At 28.1% G+C, this 23,848-nt stretch overlaps 2 protein-coding genes across 6 annotated transcripts; both read left to right on the top strand.

Moving 5' to 3' along the window:
* The first annotated feature begins 10,359 nt into the window (after positions 1–10,359).
* LOC108322279 (uncharacterized) lies at positions 10,360–10,895 on the top strand. The gene has a single exon (XM_017554303.2). It carries the CDS (start codon positions 10,469–10,471, stop codon positions 10,766–10,768), a length of 300 nt encoding a protein of 99 aa, XP_017409792.1. The 5' UTR covers positions 10,360–10,468; the 3' UTR covers positions 10,769–10,895.
* A 5,929-nt stretch (positions 10,896–16,824) lies between these two features.
* LOC108322331 (CBL-interacting serine/threonine-protein kinase 9) lies at positions 16,825–21,078 on the top strand. 5 transcript variants are annotated; one of them, XM_017554393.2, is made up of 13 exons: positions 16,825–17,179; positions 17,975–18,046; positions 18,145–18,252; positions 18,365–18,439; positions 18,532–18,585; positions 18,674–18,799; positions 18,911–19,000; positions 19,113–19,235; positions 19,322–19,429; positions 19,715–19,831; positions 19,920–19,976; positions 20,324–20,398; positions 20,659–21,078. In XM_017554393.2, the coding sequence occupies exons 1-13, from the start codon at positions 16,940–16,942 to the stop codon at positions 20,719–20,721; spliced, it is 1,308 nt and encodes a 435-aa protein (XP_017409882.1). In that variant the 5' UTR covers positions 16,825–16,939; the 3' UTR covers positions 20,722–21,078. The 5 variants fall into 5 exon arrangements, with proteins under 5 accessions (XP_017409882.1, XP_052732643.1, XP_017409881.1 ...); XM_052876683.1 differs by lacking the exon at positions 20,659–21,078 and having other exon boundaries at positions 19,113–19,208; positions 20,324–20,644; XM_017554392.2 differs by lacking the exon at positions 20,659–21,078 and having other exon boundaries at positions 20,324–20,644.
* Positions 21,079–23,848: the final 2,770 nt, after the last annotated feature.

Raw genomic sequence — 23,848 nt, 5'->3', positions numbered from 1 at the left:
ATTGAACGTGATAAATAATAAATTAAAATAAATTAACTAACGCAAGTAAAAGTTGTTAAGATTTTACATTAACATCGTATTTGACTGATTTAAGGTTTATGGAGAGGGAAGAGCGATTGGTTTTGTGAGCACAGATTTAAGAGAGAGAATAGATGGAAGGTGTATGTGAATTTCTAATTCTGTTTTTTTTTTCTCACATGGTTACACAATAATGTAAATTAAATCATTTATATTATATATATATATATATATATATATATATATATATATATATATATATATATATATATATATATATATTTTACTCATGTTAATTCAAAGATTTTGTTTTTGTGTTTTTTCTTGAAATTAAAAAAATAAAAAACATTTTCATAATTTAAATAAAATTGATTTAATTATATTTATTTAATTTATGAAAAAAACAGTCCAATATTTAAATTAAAAGTGAATTAAAGCATTTTCAAAATTTAATAAAAATATTTTTGTTAGGTTATTTAGTCAATGTTTGGTAAGTAGTTGTTTTATTATTTATCAAATCTTACAACCCATTAAAAAACACAAAAAATAGTATTATTCACGTTTTTTATATTAAGACACTGTTCTCTATTTTTCTCTTCTTTCCATCCTTGTTGTTACGTAACATCAACTATCTTTCTCAATCAGTCAATGATATTGCATTTTTCTTTTGTAATTTTACTATGTTTCAAATTTGTTGACCTTTTAATTCTCATTTTTCCAATTTCTTCAATCAAAGTTGATAGAAGACTAATCATCTACAAATTTATTCAATAAAATTTTCTCTGTATCACTCTCAATTATCTTATGTTGCTTCGTGTATTTTACTCTTATGTTGCGTCATTCATTTTTCTTAATCAAAACTGATAAATTGACACAATTCATTTTCAAAAAATAAAAAAACAAAAATGAAAAGTTTTCACTATCTCAAAAAGACCATCAATACACTTTGTTGGTCTATAAATAAACTCACACAAAGTAAAACAAAAAGGTTAGAAAAAAAAATAATATTAAAATTTAATATTGTTGTTCTCAAATAAAAAAAGATAAATAGTAAAACGAAGAACTAATAAATCCAAAGCCAAGATCACAACAAGTAATCGTAAAGTTTCTTCCATTTTCATTTTAATTAAAATATGTATTTGCATTTTGTGGTTGCTAAAACACATGCGGAGAAGGAAAAAATAGTTTTGTCATTGTTTATTATCTATGTATGGTTTCTAAAATGATTTCGCTACAATATATTTATTTTATTCAATTTTTTTATTAAGGCGATAGAATGTTAAGGTAAGTGTTGGTGATTTTATTATTATTATTATTATTATTACTATTATGTTTTGCTAGAAGTAATCTTTAACAAGCCCTTAAATGAAGATTATAATAACATATACATATTTAAAATGTGATTTGAGATGAAAATCTCAAATTTCTATATCTGAATATTTCCCTCTAAAAAATATTGTTGAGCTGATTAGAATGATATTAATGCACAATAAATATTATATTATCATACCTAATATAAAACTTTTCGTACCCAATAAAATACTTAAATATATTATCTATGTATTGTATACAAAGCTTAATTATATAAAATCAAACACTTTAAAAACTTATATTTAAACTACGAGCAGTTACTTCGTTTTAATTTATATGAACTTTTTCTAAAATTTTGCTTTCTTTCCTGTTTTTTCTTCACTGTTTTGATTTATTCTTTTAACTATTTTTTAAATTGACATCTTTATTGTGAATATTACATTATAACTTAAAAATATTACGAAGGAAAAATAAGAAAATAATATTTGTGTACATTAAATATAATAATTTGTTATAGTTATATATTTAGAAATGAGTTGGAGCATTATGTTTCAATATTATATTATATTTTTATTGTCGTATTTGGATTTTATATATTTATATATATAAAGCATTTGGAGTGTTCTAATCAATATTTAGGTAATATTCTTTAAAATGATGTGTTGCTCTCGCGATAATTTTAAATTATTAATAATTTTAAAGTGATGAAATGATAATTTTAAATTGCTTTAAAATTACTAGCATAAACACAGGTATTGCCGTGACTGTACTTACATATTTTTTAAATATTTTATTATTGTAATTTTTTAAGTTCAGTTAATTTGATTTCTAAACCATAAAATGAGATGTTAAAATATTTATACATAATGAATAATTAATGAAATTATTAGAAAAAATTACAAATTTTTGGAAGCGCAAAATTATAAGCACATAAAATAAAATAGAAAATATAGGTTGAAAGTTTTTCATTAATAAAAGTAACTAGATTATAAAGATGATGAAAAAGGTGAGTTAAGGAAGCATTATCAAATAAAATATAAATAATTTTTATTAAAACTTTAATTCAAATTTGAAAGTATAACAAATGCAATGGTTCATTCTTTTTTCTATTTTTGTCATAATTGTCTTTCGTCTTCTGGTTATGGATCTTACAATGATAGTTATTTCATAATGAACTTTTAACCTCTCATTCATGTTCTGGTGTTTACAGTCCTCTTGTTTGGATATTATTTGGCATGTATTTTAATGTCCTTTAATATGATGATGTATGATTTTTAAATTCTTCTTAAATTACACTAAAGTTTCATTTCAATTTCATTTTCTATTACAGTTTTGAATTTCTGTTTCTCTTTATCTATGAATATTTTTCATATTTTCGATTTACGTGAACAATACTGAAAAATAAAATTAAAAAAAAAGAAACAAATAATATAACTTATAAAAACAAATATAATAGGAATAGTAAAAATACCTATAAGTGAATATTGTAATAAATAAAAAAGATGAATAAATAAAAATCCGGTGAATGAATGAATAAAAAAGAAAGTGAAATTAAAATTGATGACATTTTTATAATTATACTTAATAAATAATTATATAATTAACAGTAAAATAAGAAAAAGGAGAAGTGTACACTAAATATATATTATTTTTATATACAGGTTTAGATAAAGGTTCAAATTGAAGTTAAAAAAGAAAAAAAAATACTAAAAGAAAACTTAAATGACAAACTTTTTAGAAATTTAGTCTCCTTAAATAGTTATATTAATTACTCTAGCAATTGGAACCATATGCAAGTTATTATTAATTATTTTAATTTCATAATCAAGAACCTCATATTTGAATCAGATTAATAAATGTATATTTGAATCAGATTAATAAATGTGTGATATCTTAACTCAAATTTGTACCATGAACTGATGGATTAAGTTTATTAAAAAAAATCATATTAAGTACTTAGTCAATAAATAAACAGCCAATTAAAACTCAGAATTGATATAAGAGTAAAAAAGTATATATATTTTTACAAGTGTAAGTCCCACATTGAATAGAAATAAAAAAGAAGAACAGTATATAAAGGTAAAATATCTATTAAATGATTATCTTAAGGGTTTGGATAAAGAATGGTATTGATCTATAGTTGGCTTGAGATGTTATTTTTTTAATTTTATCTTGGACATCTATAACAGAAAAAAAGAAAAGAAAATGGAGAAATAACTGCAAAGGTCTTTATTATTGAGCACGAGCTTTACAAGTTTAGTGATATATAACTGGAAAAGCATTACATTTATTGGCAACAGAGCATAACACATTAGACCATAAGATTGTGCAGCTTATATACGAAAGGCATAAAACTAATAGTAGTAGTTACTCGTGGAGGAGTTAAAGCCACCCTCTATAAAGCCTCCATTACCATTACCATTGAAAGTTCCACTGTTATTAATAACACGTTCACCGTAGTGTTTTGAATTGTTATACCTGTTCCGATCGCCTGAATATGCGCCGCTGTTGATCTTTGCATTCGAGAAATTTTGGTTCCCACTGCCATGGTTGTTGAATGAGTTTGAAGTACCGTTGTTCGACCATTTCGCTGCCATTTCAGCCGCCATACGATCGTAGTAGTTTGACATTTTGCTTCTCAATTGCTCTCTACCTTCTTCTTTTTCTCCTTCTCCTCCTATTTAACGTTATCGACAACTAAACCAGCATTATATAGATGCAAGAAAACCGAATCCAATGCTTTTGCTACAGCACCAAATTCTTCATTAATAATATTCTAACGTTGAAATAGCAACTTGGTCGGAAAAGAGTTTCGGCGCATATATCCATTTCGGATGGGACACACTCCCATGTTTTAAAGTTATTCCTTCATCACAAATGCATGGAAAGCCTTTCTTACTGTTTCAGGAGGGTCCTGGTAAACGGTTCAATTTTAAGAGAAAATCTTCTTAGAGTTTAAACTTATCTTTTATTTCAAGTTTTTTCCAAGATGTTGGTCCAAAACTATTGGGAAAGTATATGTAAAAAAATCATTCTTGAGAGTTTACGTAAAAGACATTCTAATTAGCTCATTTAATTCAGATATTAATGACATAACATGTATTTACCTAGCTTATTTACTCAAATTTATATATTTATAAATTTTAGAATAGATATTTAATTAACTAACGGTCTAATTATTAATATTTATATTTTACTTTTAAGTTGTTTAGCACGAGAATTAATTGTCTTTGATAATTGATTGATTAATCAAACTTCATAACCATCTTATCTTGATATCATTAATACAGTTTGTATATGATCAAGAAGTTATTCCGTATAATTATCAAAATAGAGTCAATTTGTCAGACCTCGTAAATACGCACCCAAAACCCCTTCTGTCAGATCATTTATAACGCATCCAAAAACCCTCTGCGCGGACGCCAGGTGTCAAGAGACGAGGATCAGAAATCAGATAGTGGGATGCAGGTGTCAGCAGAAGAGCGGACGCTCGTTTTGACGTGGGAAGAAAATGATTTTCTGAAAACTTCCGTCCCACTCTCTTCTGCATGCAATCTTCTTCCCAAAACTCTGAACTTCCCATTTCTCCTCCTTCTCACTAGAAAATCTATCTTCTCTCTAAGAAAACTCACCATTTCTCTTCTCCGATCATCAATCAGGCACCGTAGGAGCATTTTCGGTGTCCCAAGCTTCTACTTAAGCCGAACAGTTCCAGATTCTGAAACTGGTAAGTTTCTCGTCCCTAGCTGTTCGTTCGTATGAACATGCAAACCAAGCTCTGGTTGCATGCGGTCACCTTGTCTGAACCAATCTTGGTTTTCTGTAACTTGTTTTAGTTTGAAGAGTTTGGTTGAGCGTTAAGGGTAGAAGAAATCTTATTTCCGCGAACTGAGTTTTAGTCTGAAGGACGTACGTTCACACTAGAGGTAAAGGAAGCTTATTTAATTTAATCTGTATGTTTATTGTGCTGAATGAACGATCGTTAATGGACTGAAATGTGTATGATGTATGATGGATGACTTGTTTGAATTGTATGAATGTTGATATGGACGTTATGTTAAGTATGATTTATTAGTATGATATAGATTATATGAAAAAGCAAATTGATATTGATATGAATTCATAAAGTTATGGAATGATGTATTGAAGAATGAGTTGGAGATAAAGGAGATTTAAAATATGAAATTCCCTATGATGATGTACGTTCGTCATCGAACGGTCCTTGACCGTTCGGTGTTTTCTAGTAAACTTGTTGGACCTTGAATTCTTTCCTTTGGAAAGAATTCTAGTTGAGGACGAGCGCCTTCTTATTGTAATACTGTGCTTGAGCGTTCGGCCAAGCGTAGTTGCATCTGAGTGTTCAGTAGTAAACATAAAATTTGTATATATATATATATATATATATATATATATATATGTACTTGTATATGTATTTATTCTTAAACACCTTTCAGATAATATCTTATTTATTTATCTTTTATTTTAAGTTTAAGTGGTGCTCGGTCTCACACCAAGCATCTTGAAATGAGTGGTGCTCGGTCTTATACCAAGCGCTCGTACTCTTTTATAGTTAATCTATCTTGATGAAATAACGTTCGTCCAACTTCAGAAGAATTTTCCTTTGCCTTGTTCGGTCATTTACTAACATGAGATTTCTGTATGTGAACTATTCTAATTATAGTTCTTTGACGTCTTAATGTGTCTACCTTTATTGTCTCGGATCTAGAGTCCCCGTATCTATGTATTATTTGAAGTTTGGGTTGGAGTTCACGAGAGTCCGTTCATTTAACTAATTCATGTTGTAAACGACGTTCGTCATATATTGTATAGTTGTACCCTATTCATGTCTAAATCTAACAGTAAACCCCATTCGGTAGTACTCTATTCTAGGACGAGAGATTTCCCTGTCTCGTTCCTATCGTTCGTCCTTGTTCTGAAGAGGGCTGAACGTTCGGTATTTCATGTTCTTGGAAATGATGATAAAAATGACACTAAAATGAAGAATTATAAATGATGAAGAGTATATGAGGTAAATTAAAGGTTGTGAATTTTGAACGAGCGTTCCGGGGAGGAAAGACTCTTGGATGAATATTGGAATTGGTAAAGTATGAATGTGGAAATGCTTAGCTGGCGGTTCATCCTGATGTTCCGTGAGTACTCGTCCTCATGTAGAGGAGAGTAGGTCATGTGTGGGAACGACAGGAGGTCTTAGTCCTTAGAGGTACTTTGGACGGAACGGACTAACTTCGGGTGGCAGCTGATGAGAGAATTCCAGTTACTACATCACCCGGGTGCACGAACGTCGTAGCTACACAAAATTCATACAGTCCGAACAGTCAGTCTAGTAGTAAGCCTTGATTGAATTGTATATTGGAATGTATTTGATGTGTTTGAATATGAGCAATGTATGTAATTACTTGAATTAAATTACATAAGCTTACCCTGTGTTTTATTGTGTTGTCTCGTCCTTGTACGTCCGTCTTGTCATTGCAATGATCATCCGTGTGGATGTGAGCAGATGGAGACGCGCTGTTGGAGGATGCGCTGGAAGAAGAAAATTTGATAGAAGTGGAAGTGAAGACCGAGCCGTAGGAACGTTCCGCTAGTTTTTAATATTTTTTTGTTGTGAGGTGATCGTTCGGTCACCTCCTCTCTTTTGTTCTATGTGACCGTTCGGTATTTAGTTTGTTTGTGAACCGTTCGATCATGTTTCGTTTTATCTGGAACAAATCAAGTTTGTAACTTGTGTAAGAACGTTCGACCGTAGTCGTCCATTGTTTAGCTTAAGACTGAACTGATTTATTATTAACTGTAATCAATTCTATTATATGGTTTTATTACTGAATTTTTGGGATATTACACAATTTCAAACAAAATATTAAACTATCAACACTACATTTGATCATACCCATTCACGGTCCAATTGATAATGATATTGTTAATGGCTTTTAAAATTTGTTGTATTTTTTTATTTTCACATAAAAGCTTTTAAAAACCTACCATGGAGGAAAAAAAAAGTGACCTGTTTTATTTTTAATATTAATTTGATTTTATTCCTAAATCATTTCTATTTTCATGCAAAATTAAAATTCCTTATTTCTAAAATATTCATACAAAACTGATCTTCATAATTTAGTTATGCATTAAATATATCATTTAAAACTAACTCAGATAACTTTTAATCCAACTATTCAACAACTATACTAAAATAGATTAAAAGATTTGTATGTATAATTTTAAAAGGTATATATATTTTTCCTAATATCTAATATGAAAACTTTTAATTTTGTTTGAGTCTTATTCACTAATGAAATATTAAATAAATGAAATACGATAATATTGTTGAAAGTCCTACATCGATTAGAGATAAGACCAATTCATAATTTATAATTGAATGAAAATCTCACCCTACAAACCGATAGGTTGAGTTAGGCTTAAAGTTCACTTATAACAAATATGTGTCAAATATCAATATATATTACCATATTATTACTTTTCCATTAAATTTTGTTTTAAATTATTTGAATGAGTAAAATGTAATATATATATATATATATATATATATATATATATATATATGTATATGTTTGTACTATACGTTATTGTTATGAAGATCTAAGCCAGAAATGTACAGATGCAAGAAAGCGAATCCAATGCTTTTGGTAGACCACACAAATCTATATCAATAATTTTCTAACATAAATTGGCAACATATTCATATCTTTGGATAAAAGTTTTGGATACAAATCCATTTCTTATGGAACATTAGGGTCTAAAGTTATTCGTTCGTATAAAATATATGAAGTATATAATTCAAAGTTTTATTCGTTTCTCATTTAATCTTTAAGTACTTTATATTTATGTACTTATTACTTTGGAGTATATATTCAATTTTAATGGAGCACCATAATCTAAAAGTTATTCCATGGTATTAAATATATGGAAGATAAGAAGTACAAAAAATTAAAATTTTATTATTTTCTATAACTTATTTTTAATCTAACAATTAACTACCTAAAATATTCCAACGTATATTTCTAATAATAAAAAACATATAAACCGAAAGTCGTGGAGAACATATTCATTATCTAGTGCTGCTACGACGAATAATCCACACACGGTGTGCTTTGTGCTAATACGTGTTCTGTTTCTTTCGACTTTTGATATATTTATTTCTATTTTTCTTTCTTTCTTTTTTATCACGTTATTTATTACATATGAAATTTTTCTCTCTTTTATTTCTATTTTCTTTTTAGATCTCTTATTATTGGTCTTTTTATTCACATCTCTATGAGCTTTTTCATCATCTTTTTTATTCCTTTTATTTGTTTTCTTTTATTTTATTTTATTTTTATTTTTATTTCTCTTTCTTAAAATCCACTTAAAACAAAAAAAAAAGTGGAGATGGAGTTGAACGTTTGAGTAATAAGTTTCATATATAACTAGCGTTTATCTATTGAATTTACTTTAACCTTAAGCAAAAAATTTAAGTTTTTTAATCTACACTTTTATATTGTGATATATCATAGTAACAATTTGATTAGATTTAAATTTATTTTCAGCCTCTATAATTTTATTAATATGTAATTTTAATTTTTATAAAAAGTTAATTGTACATTTAGTTATTTGATTAATATATAAATTTGAGTGTAACTCAAAAGAACATGCGTATGGAAACCATTAAGAATAAGATTATAATTTCAAGTGAAATACCGAATAAATTTTCAATATTAGTGCCAGTGGTTACACTAATGCTTCTCTAAATAATTAATCTGTCATATTATTAATAGATTGTAAGCTTTAAATTCGTATTTTGGAGCTTCTGTTGTATCCATGGAAGTGCCTATTTTAAAAGGTAATTCTGAATTCAAAACTATATTTCAAAACATATAATTTGGAATGTATTTTAAAAAATATATTCTGAATTGTATATTTTGGAAAATAATTATAAACTAAAAATACTTTTCAAAATATAAAAAATGTAACTTAAAAAAATACATTAAAACGGTGTGTGTGTATATATATATATATATATATATATATATATATATATATATATATATATATATATATATATATATATATATATATATATATATATATATATATATATATATATATATATATATATATATATATCGAAAATATTTTTAAATTTGAAATTTCTTTTACCTTTGTTCACTTGAATGGATTTGGGGGAGAGTAATTGAATGTATTTGAGAGGATTTGAAGGTAATTTTTTGGTTGTTTATTTGAGTAGAGATTTTGGAGGTAAGTGAGAGTGGATTTGGAAATAATTTTTTTTTAATCTGTCACATCAATCAAATTTTACACTAATTCTAAAAAACTTTACCTCCAAATTCATTCTCACTCACCTCCAAAATCCACTCAAATAAACAATAAAAAATTTATCTTCAAATCTTCTCAAATTCATTCAATCACTCTCCCAAAATTCATTCAACTGAACAAAGCTTTAGATATATACAATTGAAAATATTTTTTTAGAATGCATTTCGAATATTGTATTCCAAAATATACAAAACATAGTTCTAAATTTAAAAATATCTTCCGTAATCCAAAATATATTACAAGAAGAAATGATCGAACTTCAATTCTGATTAGGGAATCCTGTTTAATTTAGCCATCGGGCTGGTCCAAAGGGAGGATCCAAAGATTAGTTGCGTAGCCTTAGTCCCCAATTTTTGGGCTATTGCTTCCTATACACCATAATCATTAACTGCAGACCCATAATATCAGGAAAAGACTAAAATACCTTTCACCACTCCGCCATACTATTATTGTCGTTGTCAAACGTTAACTGGCTGAGACAAACGTCCTTAACATAAATTGCTTATGGATATATTCTCTTTAGCAATTATACATGGAGAACAATCACCCTTTCCAACACTCCATAATGGATATATTCTTCAAATTAAGAGTATTTTCTGAAACTCTTATCATAAAAAAATCTACTCTTCAATTCATATTCATCTGAGGACAAATTTACTTTGAAGGAGGAAGGAAAGAATTGGATTCTTTAATTTGGTTGCATCTGTATATATATGTGGCCTAGTCAGTAAGGCAATTGAATAAGAAGATAAGTTGAGAGAGAAAGGTGAGTTACAGAGAGAAGATCAAAATGGCAGACTTGATGCAGAGAATCATGGAAATGATTCAGGCTGAGGAAGCAGCCAAAGCCTCCAACAATGGTTCTTCCAACTCATTCAACAATCACTCCTCCGGTCGCCAGGATTTCGGCGGCGCAACCATCAACAGTGGCCAATATGCTGGAAATCGTAACAGGTTTAACCACTCAAACCACTACGATGAACAGGTTCTGAATAACAGTGGTACTTTCAATGGTAACGGCAACGGTGGAACTATCCAGGGTGGCTTTGACGCCCAAACGAGGAACTTCTACCGTCGTCCTTATTATTAGTTTCTTTATTTCATACAAACTGGGAAATACATATACCCAAAAATAATGCAGAGCTGCAGCTCTAATGGTATATGTAATAAATGTAATGGTTTTCGACTGTTATCTAAGCCCTAATCTTATCTTCTAATTCTCTGCACATCAGACCCTAATTATTTTGGAAGGTTATTTAAACCCTAATATGTTTGAATAATAAAAATAACATAAGTTATAATGCAATTAAAATTTTCGGATTTCAAATTGTTTATTTATTCTAGTTAGTTACTCGAATATTTGTTTATGATGTTATGGGGCATTATGTGAAGAAAAAAGATATTTTCATACCAATTTTTTTTACATTATTTTGACACAACATATACTAGTATAGAAATGGACTTTTAAGACTTTCGGTAGACTTTCGTTATAAAGAAATCAAAGGATAACATAATACGGTGACATTGAAAATTTAGCAAACTTATAATTTTTTGGTCCAAAAAGAATTTAAGTCTAAAGAGATTTATTCTTTCAGTGACTTGGTGAAACCAAGTCATATATACAACAAAGATAAGTTCTTTGGCACCTCAAAAGTTCATCCTACATCTTCAAAATATCAAAAATATCTTTGTCGGCATTCGATAGTAGTTAAAAAATTTACTTAACCGACATTTGATTTACCATTAAAAATTTACTTAATCAGCTTTCGAACACCACTTAAAGTTTCTTTTGTTTTTATTTATTAGTAATAATAATAAAAAATATATCAAACATATTAAAAGTTTAATATTTTAAATTGAAAAACTAAATTTAAAAATTATTTATTTAAATTTCATAACTAATTTTTTTTTAATATAATAAATATTTAATTAATTTAGAAACAAAAAACTTAAAAAAAATATGTGAACCGTATTTGGAAATGTTAATCGTATTCCGTGTTTTAATTATTTTTTAATTTTGTAATATTCTTTTATAATTTTTGTTAAATAAATAGTATTTTAATTTAAAATATTAAATTTTATTTCGTAACTTTTTAATATGTATTATTATTTATTATGATTATTAAATAAAAAATAAACTAAAAGAATTATAAAAAAATCCTCAAAGTTGGTTAAATTTTTTATAATTTTTTTATATATTTTATTTATTGTATTATTATTAATATTATTATTATCATATTATTATTTTAATTATTTTTATTACTAAAAAAGTTAATCTTCAATTAAATAAATTTTTTAACCGTTGTTCGAACACCAAATAAGTACATTTCTTAACCGATGTTTGAACACCCATTAAGTAAATTTGTTAACCGACTTTCGAACGTCGGTGGAGCACTTTTGAAATTTTGATGGTGTAGAATGAACCTTTGTAAGTGCAGGAAACTTCTCTTCTGCAAATTCACTACAAAACTGACTTTTTAGTTGATATCTTCTTTTAAGATATCATTACTTTTACATGACGGTAAAGAAACAGTCTAAACACAAATTTTGCAAAGAGTATAATTCGAAATGGACATATTCTCCTTTGCAAGGAACAAATTCTAGGGACAGGAAGAGGTTGTGGTAAAATGTGAAATCGCCATAACTTTGAATAAACGAGAAAGGAATTGGATTCCTCTGGTTGCATCTATATATTTGCCCTAGTTGGTTGGTAACGTTAAGGCAATTATCAAGAAAATAATTTGAGAGAAGATCATAATGGTAGACTTTATGCAGCGTGTGAAGAAAATGATGCACGGTGAGAAAGCAGGCAAAGAGCCAAAAAATAATGATCGTCGTAGCAGGCATAACCCAGAGCACTACAAAGAACAACAGATTTATAATCCTGGTGCTTTCGGCGGTAATGGTAATGGAGGCATTATCATGGATGGCTTCAAAGGTCGCCGTCTGTATTAGTTATCTGTATTTCATATAATTAAGGTCGGCAACAACCATGATCTACTACGTATTTTCTTGTTCTACAAACCTATAAATAATGTAGACTTATGTCTCTATACAATAAATCTAATGGTTTTGTAATGATATCTTAATCCCAATATATGTGCTTTTCGCTTTCATGCTTTCTTCTTCTTTGCATCGTGCTTGTCACTGGGTTTCTGCAAACACTTCAATTTGCGATTCAGATTAGATTTCTATTAGATAGTTGCTTTGGAAAATTTAATAACTTAAAAAGAAAATAGAATAAATTGATTTCAAAGTAGTTTTATAATGGTTTTTATATATAGAACACGCTCTGTCTTTAATATGAAAACATCTAAAAACCAACACAAAGACTCAATTAATTTCTTAAAGAATTTTAAGAAAATTTAAATAGATGAATCTAATAAAAACATAACAATAAAAATAGGAATGAAAAGATAAAAATAAAAATGTCAATTATCAATTTTGAGTAGTTAGTAGTTTTTTTTGTTAAAAGTTTCTCTCTATATATATCGAAGTTTAAAATTAAAAGTCCAAGATAATATATAGCACTAACTTTAAAATTACCACTATAAGCGGTCAAACTTCATAAAGTTGGATGTTTTTCAAATGACTATGATATGTTAACAACTTTTTTTTGACAATAGACTATATGTTACTATTTTATTGGTATGTATATTTGAAACGAACCAATTACAAGCTATCATATAAACAGTTGTAAAAATGTTATAAAAAAAATTGTTAAAAAAACATTTTCCTTTTCCAAATCACTAGCAAGTTATTTTTTGGACATGACATAAAAATGTTAATATTGGCCATGATAGTTTTATCAATAGCCATCGGCAATACAATTATACAATTATACTAGTATAATTATACAATTATACTAGTATTATTATGTTATTGTATTAATGTTAAATTTTATTATTTATTATAATATATTATTATATTGTTAAAATTGTCAAAACAAAATTTAATTTCCAAAATTTTTATTATCTTCAATTTGACATTAATGTATTGTAATTTTGAATGAAATATTGTTTTTCATATTTAATTATTTAATTTATTTGTTAAAGATATATTTGATATTTTACTATTTTCTATTAAGTTTTTTATTAGGTTTTCTCTTATGATTTTTTATTGCTTGTTTTTTTTATATTTAACTATATTTCTCTATTATAAAATAATTAAGTTTTCATACTTTCAATAAAAGATTTCTTTAATTCTCAAAAATGTCCTAATTATTATAGTTAGGTTTGCATAATGACGATGTCATTACATAAGAAAACAAGTTTGGTTTCATAGATATAGATTTATCCCTCAACTTGCTTATGGTCACTCCATACTTCATGCATGGAAACGTTACAACAATTTGGTCCTATCTAAGATTAATTTTTGGTCGAGGCACAAGTCCATCTATAAAACCAAACTTGTTCTTCATCTGTAATAATATCATCATCATATGAATCTAGCTATAATAATTAAGACTTTCGAAAATTAAAGTTATAATAGAAATGAATTTTCATTCGGATAAATATACTAATCATGTGTTAAATCTTGAAAAACTAAAAAGACATAAATAAAAAAATAAAATAGAAGCAAAAATATTCCTTAAAACACAAGCAGAAAAGAACATAAAAAGAACTAGTTATTTTATAAGAGAAAAATATATTTGAATTTTAAAAAAATACATAGAAAATCATAAAAAAGATGAAAGAAAATATCAAAATATCTCTAATACTATTATTAATTTAACTATGTCATTATTCAATTATTTAAATTTTTATATAATAATTTTGTATCGTTATTATATTGATATTATTATGCTATTAAATTATAAATATTATTACGTATTATAACATATTATTATATTGTTAAGAATCTTCAAATTTGTTTAATTCTTTAATTTTCATAATTTATTCTTGTCTTAAATGTGAAGTCTTCTAAAAGATTAGAAATATCTTAAAATTGTTAAAAAAAACATTAAAAAGATACATAAAAGAATTTAATTTTTTTAGAGTTTACTTTCAAATTTAAATTTTGTTAACATGGTGTTTTGCAGTTTTAAACTTAACTACGGTTTCATACATTATTTCAGAATATATATATATATATATATATATATATATATATATATATATATATATATGTAATTTATTTTTATATAAAAGAATCAAAGAGGTACATATCCTTACAGTAACAAAGGTGAAAAGTAATGGTTTCTCAAAAACCTTCCAACAACATGAACACTATCTACGGCAATGTTAAATATTTTATGGGTTTCTGTGCATGGATAACTACAAAAAGTTCTCAGAAAGGACAGAGATATTTGCAACTTGTCAGGAAGACTATTCACTACACTTTTTTTTATCAGAGATATTTTTCTGAAAGCTTAGATGCAAATGACAAACATATATACTATAATTTTATATATATTTATTACATCTTTTTTATTATCATATTTGTTAGTGTTTTTTCATATATATATAAATTACTTTTCAGTTATTAAATTGTAGGGTAACTTGTAACATTGTCTCTTAACTTCTATACTTAAATCGTATACTTCCCTAGTAATCTATATAATTATATATATTAAAAATACACCTTTTTAATATTTTTTTACTTTTTTAATTATTATATTTTAAATTTAAATAAATTTTTATATACATAATACATGTTTAAAAATGTCACATTAGAGTACAAAATAAAATACTTTTTTCTTGTAATTATAAAAACAATCAAGACTTTTAAGAAGTTGCATTCTAACCAAAGAATCCTCCAACCTAATTTGTCCACATTTTCCAAAAAATAATAATAGCAAAAACCTCATCCAAAAGAGTAGAGTCAACCACAATATTTGTTGAAGCCACACTTAAAAAAAGAAAGTAACTTTAAATTTAACACGGGAAAACACAACCAAAAACAAAATTTATCAAACTAGTTAAAGTTTCTCATTTTCCAAATGCTTCATATATAATATAATATGTATCAATAGGGTAAGAGAAAGACTATGAGCATTTTCTACATCCTTACCCAGAAATAACATAAAAACACAATTAAAAATTTTCATAAATCATTTTCTTCTTTAAGATACCATCCATATGGAGTCTATAATGACTTTAGACCCAAAAGAGAAGAAAAACTCAAATTTAAAGAATAAAAAAAAAGTCTTATTTTCAACAAAGCTTCTTTAAAAAAGAAAATACCATCAAAACTCGACTTCGATACAAGTTCACACTGGAGATTACCAACTTGTAATACAAAAAACTTTCTTTTGTAAAAAAAAATTTGAAATAACACTAGTAATATTCAACTTATCATTTCACATAGACAAAAGTGTTATTGTAGATAGAACTAAGGATATCGAAAACATCAATAGACAAATCTAGCACCAAGATTCCTTCCAAAAGTTAATTAAAGAACAATCTTCCAAAAATCAAGCAATATTATGAGTTGATAACTCAACTAATTCAATCTTATATCAATTTATTTAATGCGTCAACAAAAACATAATTTCATTATCAATATATAAGTTAATGTTCCATACTTATTGTACTAACTTCAATTATTCTTCCTTTCTAATGCCACCAAACATCATCAAACATTCTTTAACCTTTTAGTAAACTTTTTAGTAAATCATTAAAATTTACTTATCAAATGTATCATATGATTACTCAAACATTGTGCCAATCATGAGACATTTATGAACTTCATTCTTTTCTTCCTTAAATTCTGACAAATCAAAATCTTCTCGTATTGACGTGAGACTGCCCATAATCTAAATATTTTAGTATAAAATGTGTTATCTTTTTAAACTTATAACATACCATAAATTAATTTAGTCATTTTATTATTAGTTACTTAATGGTGTGTGCCGACATCATAATTTTCACCAAACATCATTTTTAATTTTTCTTCTCATAATTATGCCAAATAACTTAAAAGCTACGTGAAATATTTTTATTTCTAATTTAATTTAATTTGTTAAACGAAACCCGCCAACAGAATTTCAAACGTGGAATTAGGGCATTAAGGGAAAAACCAGATCGAATGAATGAGTGACACAGGCTGTCGTGTGGGACCTGTTGCACTTTTCGCTTTTTCCCATACATATCTCCTTTCCTTGCTCCCCATTGGTACTCTCAGCTTCTCACCATTAAGAGAAAACCTACCACAATCATTTCAAGTTTCAAGCAAGTGATTAAACATGTAGGAGCTTCATGTACACACATATATACCAGATGAGGAAACGGATAAGAAACCAACATAGGAAGAAGGAAAAATGAGTTTCAAGGTAGCAAAAGGTGGTGTCGTGGTTGGGAAATACGAGTTGGGAAAAACCATTGGAGAAGGAAGCTTTGCGAAGGTGAAGTTCGCCAGAGATGTCAACAACGGCAACAACGTTGCCATCAAAATCCTCGACCGCAAACATGTCCTCCGCCACAACATGATGGAACAGCTGCAGCGAGAAATATCCACCATGAGACTCATCAATCACCCAAATGTTACTAAAATATTTGAGGTTCCTACCATACCACTTCTTCATATATTATCTCTTTCAACATCTATTTTCATTCAAAATTAATCTTATATTTTTTAATCTTATCTTTTTCGTAAAAGAACGTGTTTCTAATGTTTCTGATAAATAATATAATATAAGAAATTCTAGTAAGGTACTTAAAAAATACTAGGATATGGTCACTCTAAATAGCATGTGCATGAATACAAAAAGAACAAAAAGTATCCCACTATCCTATGAAACATATATACTCTACACGTGATGTGATACTGCCGATATAGCACAAAGCTTCAAACTTTTTCTGTAATTTCAAAGTTAGATGGAATCATCATTACAACCATGCTGACACAAGTTCATCACCGATTTAGACAAGCCTGTGAAATAATTGATGGTTTGAAAATCGGATTCTAAATTGTTAAGCTCACTGAGAACTTCCAGAACTGATCTGGTTGAGTGAAAAACTGTTCAACGTTAATTCATAAAAAACATTGCATGGTCCTGAGGGAGATTTGGTCTCTTTTGAACCACTGCACCACTTTCTTTATTTCTTTTAATCAACGTTTTTGACTGTTCTGCAAAACTCTTTTTATGAAACTAACTTTCTGATTGGAGTTTTATCATGCTTGAAACTTTGATCTGATGTCAAAAGATATATAGATAGGCATATATGGTATAATTACCTAGATTACGTATCAGTTGCAAATGGTGGATATAATGTAACTAATGTTATCTCATTCTTTGAATCCACTGCATGCATTCACTTTATTCAGTCAATATATGTCCTTTATTAAAGGATAGGTGATGGCGAGCAAAACAAAGATTTACATTGTTATGGAGTTACTTGATGGAGGAGAGCTATTTGACAAAATAGTAAGTCTTATGTTTTGTTATTTCTCTTTTCATTTTGTTTTGTTAATATTCTTGCATCTGAGTACATACAATTCTTGGAATGCTTCTTCGATTTCCAGGCTGCAAAGGGGAAACTTGAAGAAGATGAAGCTAGAAATTATTTCCAACAACTTATTAATGCTGTTGACTACTGCCATAGTAGAGGCGTGTATCACAGAGATTTGAAGGTCTTTCAACTTCCCTAATCTTCTCTCTCCCAGCACCATTACTTTTAAATATAGATTGATAAAATTGATAAAGATTCAATTTCTTTATGGCCATCTTCATTGTATTTTGCAGCCTGAGAATCTTCTTCTGGACTCGAATAGTGTTCTTAAAGTTTCAGATTTTGGGTTGAGTACATACACGCAGAAAGTAAGATAATTTTTTCCTTATTGGATTGATGCAGGATTCATTTGCATATGTGACCTTAGGCCTGACTTTCTTCAAATTCTTACGTAATGCAGGAGGATGAACTGCTCCGCACTGCATGTGGAACCCCAAATTATGTTGCTCCTGAGGTATCTACTTCATACACATTGTAAACTACATTGGTCTTTAGTCCTTGAAACTTTCATTAAATGGTATGTCATGTGCCATTTGCATCAGGTGATTCATAATAAAGGCTATGTTGGTTCTACATCTGATATTTGGTCTTGCGGAGTCATTCTCTTTGTACTTATGGCTGGGTTCATGCCTTTTGATGCGCCAACTCATATGGCTCTGTTCAAGAAAGTAAGTCATTTTAGATTATTATTATTATTACTATCAATATTTTATTACCTATGGCATGAGAATTTATCGTTCTTTATACAAGTCCTAATCTATAATACTACTACATTTCAGATTATCAAGGCAGAATTCACTTGTCCATCATGGTTTCCACCACAGGCAAAGACACTGCTGAAACGCATTCTAGACCCAAATCCTCAAACGGTTAGCTTTGAATGTTTGCCTCATTTCATATTGGATCATTACTGTTGATTTTGTTTGTGGCTGATTGCTTCTGTAATTTACCCTTCAAGTTATTGTCTTTGCGTTTTTGCAGAGGATAAAAATTCCTGAGCTCTTAAAAGACGAGTGGTTCAAGAAAGGATACAAGCCAACATCTTTTACTGAGGAAGAGGACCTAAGCATGGATGATGTAACCTTCGCTTTCAACGAGTCTAACGTACTGATTTTTGGTCAACGTTTGTAGTCAACTTCTTTCATCCACGGTGGGAATTCTGTTGTTTATTCATTCACTTTGGTTTGTAGAAAAATCTAGTGACAGAAAGAAAAGTGAAACCCGTCTACATGAATGCTTTTGAGCTCATTTCTAGGTCACAAAGTTTCAATCTTGACAGTTTGTTCGAGATGCAAACGGTAGGTGAATGATTTGTTCTTTGATCATGTTGACGTTTTCATGCACATCTCATAGTTTTTTTTTAATGTTGTTTTAAAATCATAAGCTGTCAATATCCATGAAATTTAACTAACAACCTGTGATCATTTGTGGACTATGGTCTTTGAATCAATTTCTGTTGTATTTCTTAATCAGATCTAAATTCAATGTAGTAGCTTGCTCATTATATCAAATGATTATATTTATATTTATTCCTTCTGCTTGATGCTTGTTGTTTCTCTGTTTTATGTATCTCGACACTGTAGGATGAAGTAAAGCAAGAAACCTGTTTTACTTCACAGTGCCCTGCGATTGAAATTATGCACAAAATTGAAGAAGCAGCCAAGCCGCTGGGATTTAATGTACAAATCCAAAATTATAAGGTAAAGGTGATTGATTCTCTTAAATTTTGCTACGGAATGGACATTGGTCTGTGGAGTATTGTTTCTTACGCATACCTAAATACTGCAGATGAAGCTGCAAGGTGACCAGAACGGAAGGAAGGGTCACCTTTCAATGGCTACTGAGGTACTGAAACATTTGTTTATGATAAAGTCTTCTTTTTTCTCTTTCTTATTTGTGGTCACACGACAAATTATCTGTCCCTTTTTCTTGTCCCTGATGAAATGATGGCAAGTCAGTACAAAAAATTGTCTCCCCCAATAACTTCTTTCGTTTTGATGAGTTATATTCTCATTGAATTAGTATGATACACCTCTAACTATAGCATTTAATATGATCTCGAACATAAATTTTAGTCTTTTGATCACAATTACTGTGTCAGAAGAACATATGAAGCAATACATTTTCGTTGGCTTCTTTCCAAGATTCTCTGACCGAAATTGATTGTTAACACTGGTTTTCTTTGGCGTCAGGTTTTTGAAGTGGCTCCCTCAGTGCACATGGTGGAACTTCGAAAGACAGGGGGTGATACACTTGAGTTTCATAAGGCATGTGAAAGTTCCTACTCTTTGCTTCAGATCCAGAATTCAAGACCCAATTTTTCAAAATCTGGAATCCAAATTCAACTTATTATTTGGGTTTCTTACCGAAGCTGAAGCCTTTTTCCTGTCCCTTTTCTCTGCTTGAACCTATACTTTTAGTTCCATTAACAAACGAAAGCTACTAAAGACTACATTTTTTTTTTCTGTCTGTTTTCATTTTTTCTTCTAATACATTATGATGACATCCCTCTCTGGTTTACATGCAGTTCTACAAAATCTTCTCATCAGGGTTGCAAGATATTTTCTGGCATACAGAAGAAAAAAAATGAAGCTTTAAAGTATCTTGAAAGAGACGTTTTGATCATGTAACATTTTATCCACAGCAAGCTCTTGAATAGGGTAACTGTTTCAATGATTTGTTATGTTCTGTTTCTAGTGCCATTATCATCCTGTGGTTCATGGAAGACCCGGTGATTTGCAAAGTCTTTGGAAGTGTCTGGTTGGATGTTGGATATGAGAGAAAAATAGTGTGCATATGGTTAAATGATGTTGTTTCTTAGTGTAGAGTAGAATGTAAATAGGGGAAAATTAGACAAGTAGGCCTTGGAGTGTGTGTAATACTTGCACTTAGATTTGAGCTATCTGTTGTATTAAACTACTGCACATAATTCTAACCATAAAAGTCTCCAATATCTTCTTGACATTTTTAGTAATGTTTTTTAATATTAATTAATATTTGTTAAAAATCATAATTACTGACATATTCATAATTTTTTTATGTTAGCATTTCTATAAAAAAAAAATATCTTGTTTCTTAGTAAAATTGATAGAAAAAACCTTAAACTTTGGTTAAGTTTGGCGTAGCCACTTTTCGGTTCCACCTATTGTCGGGTACAACAAAAACAGGATTGGCTAGAATTTTTTGTGTTTGGGTGGGCATTTATTAACATCATTTTCATGACTGATTGGTAAACTAAATTTTGCATATAATTAATTTTGAATACATGCAATTTTATATAAATTATAAATTCAACCATGGTATTCCACATTCTCAAATTGCTCCCGTATGAAAATATCTGCTATTAGGTCCTAGATTAATCCGAATCAACAATAACAGAAATTAAAAATATTTTAAAATAATTCAACAGCATCTTATATCTTGATTCTCTATAGATTTTATTTGTAGTTACTCTTAAATTACTAAAATACAAATATCTTTGTATGATAGAAATATGACGTTTAAATATTAAATCGAATCAAAATCCAAAAAATGACTAAAATTCCTCTATTGTTATCAATTTAACTGGAACGTCGTGTTTAGCCAAAAATTTTGCGTTGCGACTGATTTAAAGTCAAATCAAAACGGATTACAACATTTTCTTAGTTTTTAAAAATAAAATTTTGAATTAAAAATATTCTATTATTTTATTATATATTCATATTAAAATAAATAAAATTAGTGCTGATTTAATTAATATTAATTTAAATAAATATAAATATTAAAAATAAATAAATTTAGTGTCAAGTTGACATTAACATATTATAAAATGTTTAAAACTATAGAATATAATAAATCACCGTTAATATTTTTCTATAAGAAAATAATTTCTTTTAAAAGAATTTAATGTCACCAGTATTAATATTCTTACTTATTAAAAATAGATGATATTGACTTAAAGTTGTTTAAGCTAACATGGTTGATGTTTAACATTAACTAAGCGAGCACTACTACTTAAAATATAATTATTTATATTGTTGGTACTTATATTTTTTCTAAAATTTTTTGTTTTTTTTTCATATATACAAACTATTTTTTATCATTGTGTTAAAAGTTATAAATCATTTTATTACTAAATCAATAATTAAAAATCATACTAACAACATAATATGTAATTTATAATAACTTTTCTCTTAACAATTATTTTAATTGGGAATGACATTTTTTATCCTGACTTTAACATCATTGTTAAATTAGACATTTATTATTAAGTTAAAAGTTATATTTCATAATCAACACATAAATAAATCTTTCTATTTAAGAGCACAACATCTCAAACATCATCATTTAATTGTCACTTAGCTTACTTAATTTATATTAAAGGACAAATGATGCATCTTGCAACAATCACACATTTGAGTTGATTGGATTGAAAAAAAGTTAGTTGTTTTCTTTTTTAATTTGAATTAAAGGAATCTTGATTTATTTAATCTATTCCTATCAGAGTCAAAAATAAGAATATTCATAATCCTATAAAGTATTTTTTTATCATTTTCATTATAATATGGTTGGATAAAGTTTGAATAATTTAGATAATTTATTTCTTTCCATAATTGTATATCTCTTTACTTTTATTTTCACTTGTTATAGTATCACTTCTTAATTATAATTAATGTTAACTTTTGGTGAAACTAATCAATCTCTTCATATTATATTATATTAATTATGTTATATTATATTATATTATATTATATAAAAATGGATGAACTATTTTTACTCCAAATAATGACAAGTGGATTCACTTTCACTTGCTAACCAGAAAGTGATTAAAAAAATATTGTTGCACTTAAATGAATTGAAGAAGTGAAGCCGTGTGGCTCATGATTATGATTGCCATTATTTTCAAACACATTGATTGAATTCGTTTGTAGTTGGAGGAAGATGATTCATGGACAAAGGAGCTATGGACATTGTGACCCAAAAGTTCTAATCTCACTTGAAACTCAGTAAACAAATCCAGTGCCATATGTTTCTATGCCTTTTTTGTAGTATTGCATTTATGTTATTGGGACCATTATCAAGTTGCTCCATTCAAGAGGGTCATACTCCTCCAACTAACCCCCCACTTTCAAGCATAAGTTCTTTTCGTCCATGTACAAATCATACACTCATCAAATTAAAACCTTTCTTTTATAATATCTTTTTTAATTTTAGATTTTATAACATGATCAAAATTTATTACATTTGTGCTTGCAATTTCACCTATTTTAAAATCAGTTGACCAGCAACTCCAAAGTATATGCTTTCTTGTCGACCAAATAAAAACAATAAAAACAAGGTCGGTGAACTACATGCACCGTTTATGTATGGCTGTAGCATGTAATCCACGTTTTGATATGGTCATAGTTTTCCAATGGATAAGGAAGGATCTGTTTGAAACACGAAGTGTAAAAACAAAAGGATCTTCAGTATCCAATGACCACTAAATCATTCCTAGCCATAATGTTGGGGTCAATTATTTACCAAAAGACATTGATGGTGTGTCAGAAATTTCAACCACAGAACATACAAAGAAGGTAAAATTAAACTGATTAAAACCAGCAACATAGAAACTAACGAACAACACTCTCTACTGTATGAATGCACTGTTGTTGTCTTCTACTACTATTGCATCACAAAATTTCACAGTTATGGGCTGATTAATTACGTCATTTCGATTTTCCTTTGTTGGCCTAAAC

Source organism: Vigna angularis, chromosome 4, assembly GCF_016808095.1.
Source record: "Vigna angularis cultivar LongXiaoDou No.4 chromosome 4, ASM1680809v1, whole genome shotgun sequence".
Classification (NCBI taxonomy): domain Eukaryota; kingdom Viridiplantae; phylum Streptophyta; class Magnoliopsida; order Fabales; family Fabaceae; genus Vigna; species Vigna angularis.
Note: the sequence above shows the minus strand (reverse complement) of the source record. Positions and strands in the feature narration are given on the sequence as shown.

Excerpts from the sequence above, each read along its gene's own strand:
- LOC108322331 (XM_017554392.2), top strand. The coding sequence starts at position 16,940 with ATGAGTTTCAAGGTAGCAAAAGGTGGTGTCGTGGTTGGGAAATACGAG. Across the intron at positions 17,180-17,974 it reads ATGTTACTAAAATATTTGAG|GTGATGGCGAGCAAAACAAA; the intron begins GTTCCTACCATA and ends ATTAAAGGATAG. Across the intron at positions 19,430-19,714 it reads GTTTGTTCGAGATGCAAACG|GATGAAGTAAAGCAAGAAAC; the intron begins GTAGGTGAATGA and ends TCGACACTGTAG.
- LOC108322279 (XM_017554303.2), top strand. The coding sequence starts at position 10,469 with ATGGCAGACTTGATGCAGAGAATCATGGAAATGATTCAGGCTGAGGAA.